Source organism: Mytilus trossulus, unplaced genomic scaffold (genome assembly GCF_036588685.1).
Source record: "Mytilus trossulus isolate FHL-02 unplaced genomic scaffold, PNRI_Mtr1.1.1.hap1 h1tg000234l__unscaffolded, whole genome shotgun sequence".
Taxonomy (NCBI): Eukaryota; Metazoa; Mollusca; class Bivalvia; order Mytilida; family Mytilidae; genus Mytilus; species Mytilus trossulus.
Window position 1 is genome coordinate 2,930,440 of NW_026963315.1, and position 20,070 is coordinate 2,950,509.

At 32.4% G+C, this 20,070-nt stretch overlaps 1 protein-coding gene across 1 annotated transcript in view; it reads left to right on the forward strand.

Annotated features, from left to right (window-relative positions):
- LOC134701240 (low-density lipoprotein receptor-related protein 2-like) overlaps positions 1–20,070 on the forward strand; it is a 113,074-nt gene that overhangs the window by 87,598 nt on the left and 5,406 nt on the right. Inside the window, exons 59-72 of the mRNA XM_063562370.1 lie at positions 351–590; positions 828–953; positions 1,850–2,095; positions 3,061–3,192; positions 5,534–5,709; positions 7,178–7,382; positions 8,278–8,403; positions 10,616–10,756; positions 12,224–12,367; positions 14,801–15,077; positions 15,605–15,733; positions 16,510–16,733; positions 17,495–17,674; positions 19,012–19,131. Coding sequence (XP_063418440.1) covers positions 351–590; positions 828–953; positions 1,850–2,095; positions 3,061–3,192; positions 5,534–5,709; positions 7,178–7,382; positions 8,278–8,403; positions 10,616–10,756; positions 12,224–12,367; positions 14,801–15,077; positions 15,605–15,733; positions 16,510–16,733; positions 17,495–17,674; positions 19,012–19,131 — 2,466 coding nt within the window. The remainder of the gene's footprint in view (positions 1–350; positions 591–827; positions 954–1,849; positions 2,096–3,060; positions 3,193–5,533; positions 5,710–7,177; positions 7,383–8,277; positions 8,404–10,615; positions 10,757–12,223; positions 12,368–14,800; positions 15,078–15,604; positions 15,734–16,509; positions 16,734–17,494; positions 17,675–19,011; positions 19,132–20,070) is intronic.

The following is a 20,070-nucleotide window of genomic DNA, read 5'->3' on the forward strand; positions in this document are numbered from 1 at the left end:
GACGCCAAATTAAAGGTGTACATGCAAAGGTATTGATAAAATATTTGAATCCGCCAAAATAATAACCGCCAAAATATTTAGTACACCTTATTCAATGAAAATCATGAAATTTTACACCCGTGAAAAAACCCACTATACGGTATGTGTGCCAATGAGCAAAATCATTAATATTGATTTTTATTTGGGATTACTTGGGAATACTTATCTACCCAGCAGTATAGAGTTATAAAATGTGTCACACCTATCCACCATGAAGTATTGATGTAAGTAACTGAATATGAATGTACTACCTTCAACATTTTGGTTTCACATGCATTTCTAAATTTTTGAATGTATGAATCTATTTTTAGCTGCCAATGAGTGTGCCCCAGGACAGTTCCAATGTAAAAACAATAACTGTACCTATGCCTTTAGGGTGTGTGACTTGGTAGATGACTGTGGTGACGGCAGTGACGAGGTGAACTGTGCTGACAGAGCCTGCTATAGCTGGCAGTTTAAGTGTGGCAATAATAAATGTATACCACAAGGCTGGGTCTGTGACGGAGATGATGATTGTGGCGATAATAGTGAAGAGCTAGGGGCTCATTGTGGTAAGTCGATCTTTAAGGGAATAACTGATAATACCACAAGGCTGGGTCTGTGATGGAGATGATGATTGTGGTGATAATAGTGAAGAGCTAGGGGCTCATTGTGGTAAGAAAAAAAGTAAACTAACAGAAATACTATGATAGTTTGAAATCTAAATATAAGATTAATACCATGATTTCTATGTTTGAAATTAGGAAAATACATAATTGTATGCTGTGATCTCATGATTTCTGTTCTAGGTAACCAGACATGTGACCCAAGTAAATTCACATGTGACAATGGTAAATGTATACCAGAGGCTTGGAAATGTGATTTTGATGATGATTGTGGTGATAATTCGGATGAGAAGAAAGAATGGAAGTGTGGTAAGATACATAATATACCTGGTCACGGCACTATTTTAAAACACAATGTCATTTTTGTGGTTAACCTAGTATTGGTATTGAAATTTAGAGAGGTTGAATTCCATATATTAAAATTAAGTAAAAAACTTGTAATAAATCACTTTTAGTTTAAATGTCACATTTTAAGAAGGAGAACTAAATTGTGAAAAGTTATAAGTAATTTGTATGTTCTGACTAAGGGCATACATAACAGTTACAGGGGAGGTAATGACGTTGCTAACATAAAATGTTATTTTCACGACGTCAAACTCTAACATATCGGGAAAAGATGCATTTTTCGACTGATTTTTATCATTCAAACAGGTTTAATTTGAAAAAGAGTGCATGGAACCCTATTTTTTAAAACAACATTTTGTTTCATTTTGCAGGGAGATTATGTGAACCAAATTTTATAAAACTGTAAATAGTGTAATTTTTTTTATTTTGATAAATATACAGCAAAAAATTATGTTTTTTTTCTCAATTCATGACCATTTGATAAATATGAGTTATTTCTGAATAAAAAATGCATAAATTTTAAGGATACTTATAAAGTACAGGAAAAAAAACAATTTGTGTTTATCTTTTAAAACCAAAAAGTTATGGCTGTCTTTCGAAGGAAAAATACGGCCACAAATCCGAATTTTGAGCAAATATACAAAATTTCAACCCCAAAAAGTAGCATATGAAGGTATATTTTTTATTACAAATTTTATTTAATCAGGCAAAAAATAGCTTATATGGAAATTTTCATCAAACTGTAAATACCAGTTCAAAACTGTATCGTATGCCCTTAAGTGATGAAGTTTATAATTTAAAAAAAAAATCTAAACACTCAAAGTTGAATCTAATGTAAAGTTGAATATTTTGTTTTCCAGCTAACAGAACATGTCCTGAAGGCTGGTGGAGATGTGAAAGTAACTATCGCTGCATCCCGGACTGGCAGAGATGTAACGGAGCAGACGACTGTCGTGATAATTCTGATGAAAAGGAAGAGAACTGTCCACCATGTCATGAGACGGGAGATTTCACATGCAAGGATAAGAAATGTATCCCTATACGATGGAGATGTGACTTTGACAATGACTGTCCAGATGGTAGTGATGAAGACAAGGCTATGTGTTGTAAGGATAGTATTCCTTGTTATACAATAAAACCTGTATATGAAAGTCTCCCTTTCATATTTGGTGAAAAGATTGATAGAGTTTATCTCCAAATGTTTGTTAATATATGCCAAATTAAGATAAAGTTTTACTTTCCCTAAGTACTTTATAATATAAGTCTTACAAATTTAAGAAGATGTGGTATAATTGCTGTTGAGATAATCTCTGCACGAAAAATTAGCAGCTACAGGTCCCATACAGCCTTCAACTATAAGCAAAACTCAACCACATAGCAATAACATAAAGTGCATATTGTTATGTGTTTACTTTTCTACATTGGCTAGGTGGAGGGTTGAGATCTCATAAACATGTTTAACCCTGCCCCATTTTTGCACCTGTCCCAAGTCAGGAGCCTCTGGCCTTTGTTAGTCTTGTATTATTTTGATTTTAGTTTCTTGTGTACAATTTGGAAATTAGTATGGCGTTCATTATCACTGAACTAGTATATATTTGTTATGTGGCCAGCTGAAGGACGTCTCTTGGTGCGGGAATTTCTCGCTACATTGAGGACCTGTTGGTGACCTTCTGCTGTTGTTTTTTCTATGGTCGAGTTGTTGTCTCTTTGACCCATTCCTCATTTCCATTCTCAATTTTAGAACTGTACGATTTTACTCTTAAATTTTTTTTCTGACAAACAGTAACCAAAGTAGTTTTATAAAAGTCTATAAATCTAGTAAAAAGTTTGTTCAGACAATAAACGGTAAAATGTTTTTTTCAGTGTCAATTTTAAAAACAAAATACTTGTAAGAGATGTGTTTGTACTTTATTACCTTTTTATTAGCTAAGCTTTAATTTGCTTCACCGATCTCCTTGCAATTTTATACATCTAATAAAATTTCTGAATTTACAGTAACTTGCAAATTTAACTAAACAACTGGTTGGGGTTGAGAAAAATTTTTAAACACAAATATTATTCACTATTTCAGCTGCCTTATACCGCAACTGCTCAGAATCAGAATTCAGATGTGACAATGATAAATGTATCCAAGGAAAATGGCGCTGTGACCATGACAATGACTGTGGCGATCTTAGTGATGAAAATCCTAATTTCTGTAAAGGTACAACAACAACTTAGAAACAGTGTTGGAAAAGTAAAATTCAAAAATTATTGCGAAAAATCTATAGGGTTATATTCGCAGTAATTGAAACTCGCATTTTGAAATATCTTAATATGAATCAAATAGAATTTTTGTAAATATCGCAAAAATTGAAACTGCGTTTTAGTCTAAAATGGTGTAATCGCAATGATAAATGCACACAAACATTTTTGAATTTAAACAGTACTGACGTTCCTTTGACAGCCTTATCAATCTTGAAATTAAACACACACCTAGTGTAAGTAATGCACAGGCATATAAAAAAAGATTCTTAGGTCCGAGACCAAGGATCCGGAAACGGTCATATTTGCCAGTCATGTCCTAAACTGAAACTATAATGTCCTAAACTTTTAATTTGGATTTAGGTCAAATTTTATTTTTCAACCGAAATAATTTCGGTCATTACGTTGAGATCTACTTTCAAAATCGCCATTTTGAATATATTTTTGTTATGTTATCTATTTCCTGTAATTAAACTGCCACTTCAATAAAGTGTTATAAACCTGAGGGCCCTCCTAATAACTGTATTAATGCCTCAGGGAGCTATTGGCTAATGATTGCTAATCTCTTTACCTGTGTTTTTAATTCACACCTGGCAATTAATCACAAGCTCCAAACTATTATTATAAAGAAATAAAAAGTCCATACCAACTGGCTTCATTATTTAATTATTCAACAGGTCAGACAATTGTCAATTATGATTTAAAATTAAATTAAAACTTGGTTTAATTTACGTAGAAATTATTTTTTTTTTACTTCTAACACACGTGCTTTGTTTACTATGTAATACGCATGCTTGAAATTCTCTTCCACAGATTTAGACAATTTATTGTAAATTTGAAATAATTTCATTCTAAATAAAGCTAGTACAACTATGTTAATTAATATTCTTACACTATTAAAGGTAAAATATTAAAAAGCTGATGATTTCCTGTGATTTAGATAAACAAAACTAATCCCGGAAATGAGTCCGGAATTGTTAGTTTTACTATTGTCGCAGTACATCCGGGTTTGAATTTTGACTTCAGAATCAAAGGAAACGTAAGCGATAACTGAGAATACTATCGTTTTGAGTCATTAAAATCATTTTATTTTTAAACTGTTGCCTTCCCTTGATTGCTCTTAAACGATTTTTGGAAAATGGTAGGTCAAATCATGAAGTAATTGCGATGCAACAGTGAAACAAGTTTGTTGATGCTACGAACATAACGACCGAGTATGAGCATACTGGAATGAGTCTCATGCAGTAATGTGATTTTGACAATAATTTTTTGAAATGGGGCATCAACTTTTAAGTTGTATGAAAATGACCGAAATTGGGCGAAAAAATTTCCGGATCCTTGTCCGAGACCACAGTTATTTCGTAGTGCATTTCATTTAGAAGATAAATAAAAATTTTAAAAATCCAACCTGCCCTTTCTCATGAAATTTTTACAGTGTGTTGTACTACTTTTGGGACAAATTATATCAAATTTATAGAAAACTTCATCGGCTCTAACTCAAAATATGGACAATTTTATGTTTAGGGCGTCTTGAAATCTTGTGACGGGTTCCAAAGTGCTAATTTTTAACCTTTTTCAGCTGGACCAAACCACTACTTTCCTTTAAAATTCTGGACCCAATTTGTTTACAGAGTAATTTCCCCCCCTCCCCTCCCCCCCCCAACCTACTTGCAATTTGAGGCATTAAGATGGAGAAATAAATTTGGAAGGGGTATAAAAATTAATGGCAAGTAACCCACTGTCAACGCTAGGCACTATATTCGTGAACAACTAAAATCAAGGGATGACAATTGTGGTCTTGAACCAACAATAACATATGAGTGATAAACATTATATAATATTGACATTCCAAATCTTAGTACATTGATTTGACGTAAGCGTTTCACTCTTGTTTATCACCAGTATTTACAGTTCAATATGAAATCTTATACATTTTTTTATCCATTTGTAAATTGTTTAATTAACTAATTCAGATGGTCAGAGTCTTTCTGGTCTCTTGAAGAGCCCATGTACAAGATTCAAATCCTTCTGTTATTAAGGCCATTTTCTTCCTTTAAAAAGCTTTTTATTTTTTATAAGTTGGTTGAGGGATCCACACACCCAATTTTGTTTAAAAAGTGAAATAGAATTAAAAGTTTGTGTTCTCTGACTAATTTTTCAGAACAGTTATATGTATAAAAAAAATAATCAAAGATTTATTATTATTATTTTTACCTTCTCAGACCCCCTCATTTTACAGTAGTTGTCTGTAAATCAACTAATTAAAAAAAGAGGCCTTAATTATTTTGATATATTTGTAGTATACCACCATTGTGCATTTGATCAGTACCAATGTGCTAGTGGACATTGTATCCGTCAGAAAAGTGTCTGTGATGGAATGAGAGACTGTCGAGACAATTCTGATGAGAATGATTGTAAACCTCGATTCCCTATGGGTAGATACTGCCCAGCTAACAAGTTCCAATGCGATAACCATGTAAGTATCTTCTATGACCATATAAATATCATCCCAAAAAAAAACCAAATGTGTGTGTTTACTGAACCCCTAGAGTTTGTAACTTTTCCCCCTGAAAGTAGGGCAAATTATATTTTTATGCCCCACCTACGATAGTTTGATCGTCTGTCTGTCCCGCTTCAGGTTAAAGTTTTTGGTCAAGGTAGTCCAATCAACTTGAAACTTAGTACACATGTTCCCTATGATATGATCTTTCTAAATTTAATGCAAAATTAGAGTTTTGAACCCAATTTCACGGTTCATTGAACACAGAAAATGATAGTGCAAGTTTCAGGTTAAAGTTTTGGTTAAAGTTTTTGGTCAAGGTAGTTTTTGATGAAGTTGAAGTCCAAACTTGAAACGTAGTATATATGTTCCCTATAATATGATCTTTCTAATTTTAATGCCAAATTAGAGTTTTTACCCCTATTTCAAGGTCCACTAAACATAAAAGATGATAGTGCAAATTGGGCATCAGTGTACTATGGACACATTCTTGTTACTAGTATTATTCTTGACACTGATGTTCTGTTTGTTCAACCACTAGCATGACGTAAAAAAGTTCTCGACATTGTATAAAACATATTAATAACAAATATGACTTATGAAAGCACAGCTTCTACAAATGACCACATAACTGCAATATAAGTAAATGCAATTTAGTATCTGATTCTGGAAATGTCTAAGACCATTTCTAGGTGTGCAACAGACCAGCCATATTTAATTGAAAAATTATGGTTACTTCCCATATTTTTTTGGACCTACTTGGGGTTACAATTGAATTAAATATATGTGGTTTGAGTGGCAATGAGACAACTTTTCACCAAATGACATAAATGTAAGCATGTATAACCTTTATCAACACAAACAACCCAGGAGGGTATTCAGAATTTTGGAAAGGAGGGGACTCTTTCTGGAAAGCGGAATATATACTGTCAATAAGAATGATTAAATCTTTTGGACAATATTTTAATAAAAATCGTAAAAATTGTATGAAACATGAAATAATTTTTTGGCTGATCATAGGGGCAGTACACACTTCTTAACTCTGCTGGACTGAAACTGTAAGTCTTCTATAAAATGTGCCTTTGATGCAATGTCAGTCATTGTTGCCTACCTGCCAAATTTTTAAAATGCACATGGGGATTTTACATGCAAGATGGCTCTTATAGTCCTACATAAATGTTCAAGGGGGCCTCAAATATATATTTTTGGTTTTGTTTGTTTTTCATACTTTTACAAGCCTAATGCCATTGTAAAATGTTTTGTTTTGTTTAAAATTGTGGTTAAAATTGCTTTTTCAAAATTTCTATTTGGGAGCCTAAATGGGGGAAATCCCCTGCAATTTGTGACAGTTAGCAGGTATAAATTTATATTGTAAATGTGATTTGCCTTGCAAGGGTCAGATTATTTGCCAATGGTTTTAACAAACACCAAAAATCTATTTTAGTTGTGTATACCAAAGATCTGGCGATGTGACGGTGTTGATGACTGCGGTGATTCGTCGGATGAAAAAAGGTCAGTGTGTGACCTGATAGATTGTCCGGACATGACAAGGTATCGATGTGATAACATGAAGTGTATTCCTAAATGGCGAATCTGTGACAAGGTAGATAACTGTGGAGATGGAAGTGATGAAAATAATCATCAAATGTGTAAGTTTTGATATACAGTGGATTCTTAAATTTTAATGCCTCACCTTCTAATGTAGAGGGCATTATTTTTTCTGGTCTGTGGATCCGTTCCTCTGTCTGTTCATCTGTCTGTCCTGCTTCAGGTTAAAGTTATTGGTGAAGTTTTTGATGAAGTTGAAGTCCAATCAATGTGAAACTTGTACATATGTTCCTTATCTTATGATTAGATTTTTTTTTACCCAATTTCACGGTCCACTGAAGATAGAAAATGATAGTGCCAGTGAGTCATCCGTGTTCTATGGACACATTCTTGTTTTTCATTAATTTTCATGTGTATTTGTTTTTCTTACTTTTTTTACCGATCTCTGAAAACAAATCCTATAGAAAAAGTGGAATTTGTTCAACATTTGACTTCTTGCTTTACCTGTACCAACAAAAACCACGAAAATTGGTATCCAACGAAATAATAAGGAATCCACGGTACAGTGAAACCTGTATATAAAATTAACACTTAAACTTGGAAAGAGGTGACCAAATATTAGGCCTTGGTTGACTGTAAATTTGGAAAGATGGATAAGTTAATGAGCTTATAGGGAAGGAAACCTTTAAATTGGGGTTCAAATGCACAGACATCACTATATAGCTAGACAGGTGACCTAACAAGACAGTGTTATGCTTATTAGAGTTGTCCTTTAAATTAGGCATTGGTTGACTGCAAATAGGTTTTAAAATAGTGCACATATTTTCTTTTCACTCGAGTACAATTTGAGTTCTTTTCTCCAAAGTAAATTGTCCTGTAAAATCTTGTCAAATCTTTAGCAGAATATGAAATTCATTACTTATATATATTAAATTTTGTGTTTTTTAACAGTTTATATTTTTACATTTGTTTAACCAAAAATATGTTCCCTCACAGGTACTGCCCTACAACAGTACTGTAAGTTGACAGAATACAGATGTGCTAACAAACGCTGTATCTCAGCAACCAAAGTGTGTGATTCTGTCAATGATTGTGGTGATGCGTCTGATGAGAAAGGATGTCGTAAGTATTAAAAAAATGGTGCTATGACCTATTAAAGAGGGCGTCAAATGTTGTTTTTTGGCTACTTTTAAAGGCAAATGGTGTTTTTTAGGTTGTTGTTATCCGTCAAATTGGTTAAAATTTTAGTATGATACATAAAAATATCCTTATCGTGATTTGTTAGAGGTCTCTAATAAATATCATTACTGATATTTTTGGGAAAAAAATAACAATTCATCAAAATCAATGGAATTTTTTTATTTTGTAAAAGAATGTGAAAATTTTATTGTCATGCACCACAAATTAACAATGGGAGCGGAAACTCAATTAAAATGGGAGAGCTTTTTTTTCAATGATTAGTAAATAAGTGTTTTCCATTCTCAATTTAAGTTCAGAAATTCTTGCATGCATTTATTATTGATATTTTTGAAGAATAGATAAAAATGAGATATTACAGTAATTATTGCAATTGCTGGATAATATGCATAGAGATATAAACATATAAAATGTTAGTTCGCATTACTAAGATAATCAACATGTCATATGATTCCATATTTATATTTCCTCACAAAAATTTCTGAATTTACAGTATTATAAAAAAGAAGATGTGGTATGATTGCCAATGAGACTACTCTCCACAAGAGATCAAATGGCACAGAAATTATAACAGCTATAGGTCACTGTAAGGCCTTCAGAAATGAGCAAAACCCATACCACATAGTCAGCTATGAAAGGCCCCTGAATCACAAATGTAAAAAAAGACCATGTGAGGGCTCTTTAAAAAAAGAACCACCAAAAGTATGTCAAAGATTCAAACAAGAAAACAAATGACCTAATTAATGTACAAAACATGAACCAAAAAAAATATGTAACACATCAACAAACGACAACCATTGAATTAAAATTGAGAATGGAAGTGGGGAATGTGCCATCGAGACAACAACCCCACCATAGAAAAAACAACAGCAGAAGGTCACCAACAGGTCTTCAATGTAGTGAGAAATTCCCGCACCCGGAGTTGTCCTTCAGCTGGCCCCTAAACAAATATATCCTAGTTTAGTCAAGCCTCTACAATAAAAAAATTTCCAACTTGTCCAGTAGGACAAGTACATATCAAAACTTGCTTGTCCGAATGAAATTGTTACTTGTCCAAATTTTTTTAATTAAAAATAACCTTTTTACATTTTAAGTTGATTAAAGGAACAAAACGAATTTAAACAATAGAACAGAATTTGATGTATTTCTTTTTAAATACTTTTCAAAAAGTCAAGTACAACTGAATCTAGTCATGTCACAGAACTTAGGTTCTAGTTTTCATCAATGCCAGTCTCATCAGACTCTTAAAATGAGGCACCATCTGATAGACCAATGTACTCTCATTGGATTTGTATCCTGGTTTTTTTGTTAAAGTTGAAAAAAGTTGAAAAAAGTTTATTGAAATGCAATCAATAAAAAGAAGATAAGGTCTGATTGCCAATGAGACAACTCTCTCAAATGACACAGAAATTAACAACTATAGGTCACCATATTGCAAGTATTGTTTTTTTTTCTACTTATGATCAAATATGATTTTGTGAATTTTATGAAATTTTAGTAAATAAAAATATTGTTGTGAAAACAATACTGGTATGGTATTTATTATAAAGAACAGAATAGGTAAGAAAATGAGGTATTGATTTGTCTTGGTTCCGAAATGTCTCCTGCCTTGCCAAACTGTCTATCAATCCTGTCTACTAAATATGTCTTCTTAGGTGCCAAACTGTCTATTAAACTTTGAGCTAAACCTGTCCAGGTGACGAACTGTCCTGTAAAGTTACCTTATCTACAACGCGCAGCATTGAGCAGCATTGATTCGGATCAGAAAGACTAGTTCCCGAGAATAGTATACCTTTAGCCTGTTAAAAAGTACCAGACAAAGAACCAGTTAAAAATCGATTGCAAGTAAACATGTTCATGATGTTGAAGAAAAAGGTTTTGCAATTGAATAAACAGAATACAGAAACATGTCAAATTAATATTTGTTTTTTTGGTTTTTTTTTTATACTTTGTTCATCAAAGTTGGATGAAATTTATTTTCTGCAGAACTATTGTACTTGTCCCGACGGACAAGCTTGACACAGCTTTTACTTGTCCGACCTATTTTCCCTCTGGTACCGGACAATCGGACAAGCGTTATTGTCGAGGCCTGTCAGTGATAATGAACGCCATACTAATTAGTATATTTGACTTGTAGATAAAGGTGTAGGCCATGTGAACTGTACAGTAAATAAAGGAAATTGTCAACAGATTTGTTCAGATTTAGTAGATGGTGGTTATTTCTGTTCCTGTAAACAAGGATTTACAATATCAACAACAGACAAGAAATCATGTGAAGGTAGGTTTATGGTTCATAGTCTATATTTATTCTTGATATACAACTCGTCTAAACATCAACCCAACAATGATAGATCTGTAAATTTGCGAAAGCAAATTTTTTGTTCTTTCCTCGCGGGGATTCGAAACACATGCTACTGGGATATGGTGACACCAAATCGCCTGCACTATAGCCCTCTCGCTAGACAGCATGGGTTTCAATCCCGGTGAGGGAAGAACAAAAAATTTGCGAAAGCAAATTTATAGATCTAACTTTGTTGTGTTCATGTTTACGAGTTGTATATACATAATGTACACAGCCATGTATCACCATCACTTCTGGTGATCCGATGGATTAATCTGTTGTAGAGTTGTCACTGGCTCAGACGTACTTATAAATATATTCTTGATATATATATACATCATATGCTTTTAAGCCATGAACTACATGAATACAATTTGGGCTGATTGCGTTGCATTATTATATTATTTGATTTTAGATGTAATATGTCTTCAGATAAGCTGACAGTGTGTAAACATTGTCTATAATTATAAGCTCATAGACATAATTTTATCATTTGACTGACATCGTCAATGATTTTTCTTGATTAATTCTGGTTTAAAATGGAATTAAGAATTAAATGATCAAGAATTAGAATTACTGTTATATTTTTTCTGTCTTTTCAAAAATAACATAAAAAATGTAGTACACACAAATTTAAGGTAATTTCTTCATAAACAGACAAAATATTAAGTCATTCCTTAAATAAGAATAATAAGATGTGGTATGATTGCAAATCAGGGACAAAACTCCATGAGACCCAATGACACTAAAATTAACAACTGTACTGCCTTCAACAATGAGTAAAACCCATACATTGTATATTGACCTTTTAGTCATTTTAGAAAAATCTTCATATAAATTTGCCTTTCTGATATATTGTTGAACCAAATGAATAACAGTTATTATTGTTAGAAATCAATGATCAAGGTTGATCCTTCTTGTCATGTATTTATGAATACACCTTATCGCTAATCCGGACTGACCCGGCTGCTTGAACTTTTGACGCATACAACAATCATTGTGGCGTCAGATATTTTGTTTTATGATGTCAAAATTTTACGGGAACCTGTGTGATATTTAGTAATGGAGGACAAATAGCGATAAGGGGTATTGATATTGAGAGTATTGTATTAATGTGCAAAAACAAAATAAAGACTATTTTGTGTTCATTCATGACACAATTCATCAACAAGAAAAGATCTGAAATTTGTCAATATGTCTGATAAAGTCTCTCTTGGCTCCCATTGCCTTAAGAGTTAATGCCCTTGAATGATGATTTCACTATCAAAATAATAAAAAAAAAAATGCCTAAATGTAGTAGATAAACGATTGATAGTAATAACTGAATCCAAATGAAGATGTTTAACCTTGAAAAATTGGAGATGACCTCTTTTAACAATTTTGATTTTATGATTTTGTTCTTAGATTTTGATGAATGTTCCTCTTGGGGAAATAACTGTACACAGATATGCAGGAATGTCAAAGGGTCATATAAGTGTGAATGTCACGAAGGTTTCCAGGATGTTAGTAAAACTAGCAGTAAAAATGGTGGACAATGTAAAGCTGCAGGTAAGGTCAAAGGTCATAATTCAAATGTAAAGGTCAAGGTTTCCAGGAAGTCGATAAGACTGGCAGTAAAAATGGTGGACAGTGTAAAGCCGCTGGTTAGGTCAAATGTCAAAGTTGATAATACAAATGTGAATGTTGCATAGGTTTCCAGGATGTAAGTTAAACAAGTAGCAAAAATGGTGGACAGTGATAAGCTGCAGGTAAGGTCAAACAAATGTGAATGTCACAAAGGTTTCTAGGACTTTAGTAAGACTGGTAGCAAAAATGGTGGAAAGTGTAAAGCGGCAGGTAAGGTCTAAAGTCAGGAAGGTTTCCAAGATGCCAGTAAGACTAGTAGTAAAAATGGTGGACAGTGTAAAGCTGCAGGTAAGGTCAAAGGTAGTGAAAATTACCAGGATGTCAGCAAGACTGACCATAAAAATGGCTGACAGTGAAAAGCTTACGTGAGTTGAGTATTTTTTCAAGAAAAAACATTAGACAGGTACTATGTATCATATTTACATTTGATCAACATATAAAATAGAGATTAACAGCCTTGTACATGTCATTAACAAAATTTAATGATACAATGCAAATTACCTGTGTAACTTTGATGTGTAAAGAATAACAAGATTGCATTTGTTTGTAATTTTCTTTTAATATTTACACCAAGATGCCATTAAATGAAATTGGATACAGTCAATAACATATGATCAATTTTCTGGTAGACCCTCTTAAAATTATTCAAGATTTTATTCATAACCTCAGACACATACTTGTGTACAAGAGGAATACTATCATTTGGCATAACCTCTGAAAACGATAAACCGGCTCATAAAAGCACAAATATAAGGTGCATGAATTTTTTGTATATTCATATTACATATATATAAAAGAAAAACAATGACATTAATGGCAAAGCCATCAGTGCATGAGTGTGTTACTTACCAATTTTTCGATACCCCTTCAAAATTTCTTCATGTGTATGCCTCAAATAGCAAGTAGGGAGATAAAATTACACTGTAAAAAAAAATTGTCATGAATTTTAAAGTAAAGTAGTGATTTGGTCCAGCTGAAAAAGGTTAACAATTAGCACTTCAGAAGCTGTGGAAAGATTTCAAGACCCCTTAACATATTTTGAGTTAAAGCTGATGAAGTTTTTCATAATTTTTATTTAATTTGTCCCAAAAGTAGTACAACACACTGTAAAAATATTATGGAGAAATTGCAGGTGGGATTTTATTTATTTTCATTCAATGTCTTACAGAAACGCAACACGAAATAAATGTGTACTCGAACCTAAGAGGCAAAATCAGTAAATATAGAATGTTTACTTTTGCAATTTCCCTGACTGATTTAATGTTGTCAGTTTGTCAAAAAGGGTGAAACTAAAGGATTTTAACTTTTATTGGATAGAAATTCTGCAAAAATGACACATTTTGGCATTATATTGTCAAAATAAGCATCTCAAAGTTGTTTCAATTTTGATGCATAAGTGTTTCACTGAGAGGAGGGTGGTGCAAAATCATTATGCATAAAAATGCCAAAACTAAACGAGGTTCGTATATAGAATGGTGCAAACAAGATATTTCATGAACAAATAAACAGGTGATCAAAAATTGGTAAATTAGAAACAAATGGTTTAAGATTTTTAGTTTGAAAAGGTGTAAACTAGATAATTTGCCAATCAGAGTGTGGTGATTTTTTTTCTCAATTAAATTAATATATAATCAAATTATGAGTCAAAGTATATTTTGAGGTTATTTTCTAGTACCAGTAATATAAATATTTCTCAACAATGCCTATCAATTGGCACAATAAAACTATACTTCAAATTCATAAATTGAAATGATGATACAAAATTTGAAAATCATTTGTGTTTGAAAAACATGTAAATATATTTTTGTTCTTTTTGTATTTGATAAAAACACTTTGATATTAAACAGTCATATTCAAAATCTTTATAAATATTTAGAAAATACACCAACCTTAAATCTTCAAATATTCTTGTTCACAAATCTGAGATGCAACTACACCTGTCAATCAGTTATATATCAATAGTAAAAAACATACAATGTATTATGTAGTAAACAGTTTTTACCTAAACACTAATTACTAGAATGAAGTAAATAATATTTTGAAATACCTTTAAATTCAATTTGGACAAAATAATCAAATCTGTATCATAAAAGTGATTTCTTTTCTTTTTTTTTCATTTTTATTTATTTCCAATTTCACTTCATTTACTGAACTCTATACAAAGAGAGATAATTCAAAAATAACTAAGGTAATTTTTTGACATGTTACACCAAGGTGCAATTAAATAAAATTCAATTACTTGCATTTATCTTCCTTATCATATGATCAATTTTCTGATAGACTCTCTCCAAAACTATTGAATACAATCATTCTGCAAAACTATAATAAATACAAAATTTTCATTTATTGTTTCAGGGGACATGATGATGTTATTTTTCACCAGTGGTCATGAAGTGCGCCAATTGATACCTTCAAAGAAAGACTACTCTGGTATGATCAGCTGGGGCCGACACATGGGAGGGTTGGACATTGATGCTGAGAGACGATTGATATACTGGACAGATCTGTCATTACGTAAAATACAGAGGGCTGCAGTCCCTCAAGACCAGAAAGTAGCAGAGACAACACGACCACAAGATCTGAATGTGTTGGCTTTGAGGCCAGAAGGTGTAGCAGTGGACTGGGTAACAAAGTATGTAATACATATTTAAAGTTCATTTAATGGTACCACTCCATGTGAAACTTGTGGTAAAAAATTAAGTTGAACTTGTCAACTGGCTCATGTTTATACATGAAATAAAGCTATATATTCCTATAAATACAATTTTATGACTGCCACAGCGGAGGGCATTTTATTGTTACCCTTGTCCATACACTTTGAAATTGATTTATTTTCTCTTCTTCAGTTTGCCTCATTAAAATGTTATGTAACTTATATATGATGCTTATTACCACAAATCATAGATCAAGTTCGAAATTTGGATGGTATTACTTTTACCTTTCTTGAGTTATGTCCCTTTATAACATTACATACAAGCAGGGGCATAAATATCTGTGTAATGAGACACATTCTCCATTTATTTTATTTCCATCAAAAAGTGCCCTCTAGGATGAACAGGAATTTCATTTAAAGATTAAATACAAAGTGAATTATAATGTTAAACTCTGTTCTCAGAGTTGTGAATATGGGCCAAATAATTTTATTTTGAAACATTGCAGGAATGTTTATTGGACTGATTCAATCAAGAAAATAGTAGCTGTGTCATTAGATGATGGTAGATACATGAAAACGTTGATATCTGAAGATCTAGATTACCCACAATCCATTGCTGTTAGTCCTAATCTAGGGTAAGTACATAAATGTAGGACTGGAAAGCGCGATGGGGATGTTAAAAATTTCCTGTGGAAATAATATTCCAGAATATTTCTTCCTTTTGGAACTTATATTATGAAGGAACTTCTATTCCATGACAGATGGTCACACTAAAATGCAATGGCCTTGGCTAAAATGAGATGTTTTGATACTCTAAAGTGTGATGGTTTGTTCAATTCATTTGAACAGGCTTAAGTGTGGTTTTTCTGCAAAAGTATAGATATTACCAAGGTTACACAGCTTTTTGATTAGAATGTTGTTCCAGATTAAAGGTTTTATTATACAAGAAGAAAAAAAGGAAGAGAAAAACAAATGATCAAAATCTGGAACTTTTTTGGTTATTGCTGGAAGAAGTTAACTTAATTTGTAAAATTGAAAAAAGAAATTCAATCAATACATTTTTGGTGCCAAAAAGTCTAACCTTTTACTATTCAAATTGAATAGTTCTAAAAAAAATACAACAGGGTTTGTTATTTCTATTAAATAACGAATAGATGTGTTGTAGAGTAGCAGCATATGATTGCAAATAAGACAACTCTCTACCTGTGCTACCATAGACCTAATGTCATTATATATGCAGCTTTAGGTTATAGAGCATTAGCTTACATCGCATAGTATTCTATTAAGACTAAATGGCCTCAAAATAACCAGTGTAGACAATTCAAAGTAGAAAACAGCATTGTTTTATGATTTTTTTTTTCAAAAGTTGATATTAAGTTTTTTTCTGAAAATGATAACCATATTTTTGTAGTTGGGTGTATTGGACAGACAGCAGTGCATTACAGCCTAAAATAGAAAGGTCATGGATGAATGGAGACAACAGGGAAACACTTGTCAATACAAGAATTAGTCATCCGACAGGACTAACCATTGATGATTCTATGGGTGATCGAATCTACTGGTGTGACTCAAAAGAGAATATCATAGAGTCTATGAGGCCTGATGGAACTGATAGAGTTTTAGTTGTTGGTAAAGGTAAATGACTTTTTATTTTACCCCACCTTGAGGCCTTATGTTTTTCATTATCGGACAACAGATAAATTATCACGTTGTGATTGGTTAAACACCGTCACGTGGTGACCCCCTATGAGACCGTATGGGGTTCGTGACGCGTTAATGGTGACGTCATCCATTAATGTTGTTGTGTTTCATTGTTCATTTTTCATCAAAACGCCGCAGAAAAAGTCCAGCGGCCGATAAATTTGTTATACGGTTAACTACTGACCCCCTACGTATCCATAGAGGGTGAATAAAATTCATAGGGGACTCGGCCTCCGGCCTCACTTCCTATGGATTTTACTAACCCGCTATGGATCCGTATGGGGTCAGTAGCGAACCATATAACTTATAATCTGGATGTCAGTTCGTCTGTTTGTCTGTCACACTTCAGTTTTTTAAGTTTTTAAGTTTTTGGTCATGTCCATTTAAAAGCATTACAACTTGCTTTTAGCAGAATATTTGATGTATTTTAGAATTTACCTGATTTGAAATTATTACAGTCCTTTCTCATAATTTTATTCTAAATTCCATTTTAAACCAGAGTTAACCATGTAAAAACGTTGATGACATCTGGGTCACATGACAAAATTATGTCTATGAGCTGATAAACAAAACATCAGCCAATCAGTAGACACCTTACATCCATAATTAAATTATAATAAAGAAGAGAAAACTTCAACAGAATCTTAATGAGTATCATTCTTTTATTAATCCTTGCTTGTTTTTCCATTATGTAGGGATAATTAACCCTATGAGTCTTGATGTATTTGAAAGTAACCTATACTTTGCATCACAACAGTCTGGTAGTATAATGAAAATGGATAAATTTGGTCGAGGAATCAACTCCACTTTACAATCAGGGCTTCTGCTACCAACAACTGTCAGAGTATTCCATACACAGAGACATAATATTTCAGGTTTGTATTCTTGGTTACCATTTTTCATATATAATTATAATTATTTCTGTAGCTGTTATGGTTTTCAAGCTATTTCTCCATCCACAGAGTTATTGCCCCCTTTTCTATTTGTTTATTTATATGTTCATGACACGTACCTTTTGTATGAAGAAATAATTTGATTGTTTTTTTTAATATTTGGTGTAAGAAATTTCCCTATCTAGTCAACCAAACTTTGTAATTTTCACAGCTTTATTAACAATTTACTTTAAGTTTAACCTCACAGAAGCCAGGTATATCCTAAATTGTACATTTGTCACCTTTCTACATCCTTGTTTTCAAAATTCCAATAGGGAACATACTTTATATAATTGTTTAGATAAACCAATTTTTCAAGACGTTTCGGCCATTGGCCTTCTTCAGTTCTTTATTTTTCCTCTCAACTACATGGCTGACTTTACATTTGTATTTCCTTTTCAATCATTGGTAAGATGCCAATTTTTAATATACATTTAAAGTCTTATAAGAAAGAACTCACCTTTGTAACATAACTACTACTTAAAATAATCCTTGGTTTTCTGGATACTTAAATTAGCATACTATGGAGCACATTAATCCTCAATTCATAATGCAAACTCATAGACAAGTTCTTTTTTACTCAAAATGATCTCAATTTATTTTTCTCTCTCACCAAAAGTTTCATTTCTGCAAATGTGATGGTTAGTTTAACCAAGTAATGACACCAAAAGCACTATTTTTATTCAGAGTATGGTTACTTTATATACTTTCCAAATTTGAGGGAGTGAATTGGTGGTCTGACACCTTGCATACATATATATACCTGTTCAAACTTTTAGAAGATAATTGTATACTATGTATGACATCACATGGAACCTCTTGTTTTGATACATATTTGGCATTCGTTCTATTAGTAAGCAGTAGCTCATGTGTAAATAAGATGGTAAAACCTTTTGTTAACCTGCTGAAATAGCCTTTTCGAAAGAAGTTCATATAGATTAGTTTTCAAGGAAGATGCATGCAATTTCTGATATAATTGTCAATTTAATTTTGATGTTAAAGAATACTAATAGGTTTCTGACAAGAAGCAACAAATACGGTAGATGGAGACTACATAAAAAAGCAAAAACCTAGCATCTCGAACCAAACAAAAAACCTGGATGATATAAATGGTTTTCAAAATATGTATACAACATTGAAGGCCGTACTTTAACCTATAATGGTTTACTTTTTTAATTGTTATTTGGATGGAAAGTTGTCTCATTGGCACTCACACCACATCTTCCTATATCTATTTACAACATTGAATTGTATTAGAAATAATCTGTTTATGATTTTAGTGAAAAATCCTTGTTCTGATAAGTGTAGCCATCTTTGTTTACTGGTTCCTGGAGGATATAGATGTGCTTGTCCAGATGGTACAAGATTTCAAACAGGAAATAAGTTTCTATGTGATGCTGGTGAGTTTATAATTTGAATTAAGGGCTATTCCATTTTAAAATGTATGAGGGAAGGAAAGTTTAATTATTGAATGTGGGTCATGAGTTTTTTAGTATGCATCTACATGTATTACCACTATGCAAAACTTTATGCAAAATTATTTAAAAAATAGTTCTTGGTTGTAGGGATATTTTAGAAGTCCCTTCCTACCCTCCCACATACATTTTAATGGAATAGCTCTAACAACATTTGCAAGAAAATATTAACTTAAGATTAAAGTCTACAGGATAGATTGACACCTGTCACATTATCTTTTACTTTTTTTTAGAGCCGATATAATTGTATAGGTTGTGGCTGCATGTTTCATTAATTTGTCATAAACGAATAGCTTATTTATAAAAGGGGTTAATTGATGATTCCACAGTATACAAACCTAATATTTTATATTGGAACAATTTAGGTATCTAAAAGCAAACTCTTTGGATTACACTGCATTTGATAAAAACAGAAATAAGAAGGTTTATTTATTGTTGTGCTTCATTTCAAAGTGACACTGAGACCTAGAAAGAATGACACATTGAATTTGATGAATATGTTAATGAGAGACAGGCCATAGTAGGCAAAGAAATAGGAGATAATTCTTTTCTAATTATTTACTTAAAAAGTATATTTTTTATTAAATTCAAATTTACAATTTTTGATAAAAAATAGCCATAAGTTTTTTTAAATTTCATATATAATGGGAGATTAATCTTAGTTTAAACATATTTATTTATAGTGGATTGGGAAACAAGTTTTGCAACTTATATTAATCCCTTTCCACTTTGCGGGTGCGAGTGCTGCCTTGTAGCGGCATTAGCCTACTCTTTTTCGAAATCTACAAGGGTGTCTTTAACGTGCAAGAGATGTGGCTCTCTCTTAACACGGGTCAGCCATTTATCGTCCCTGTCCGACGGACT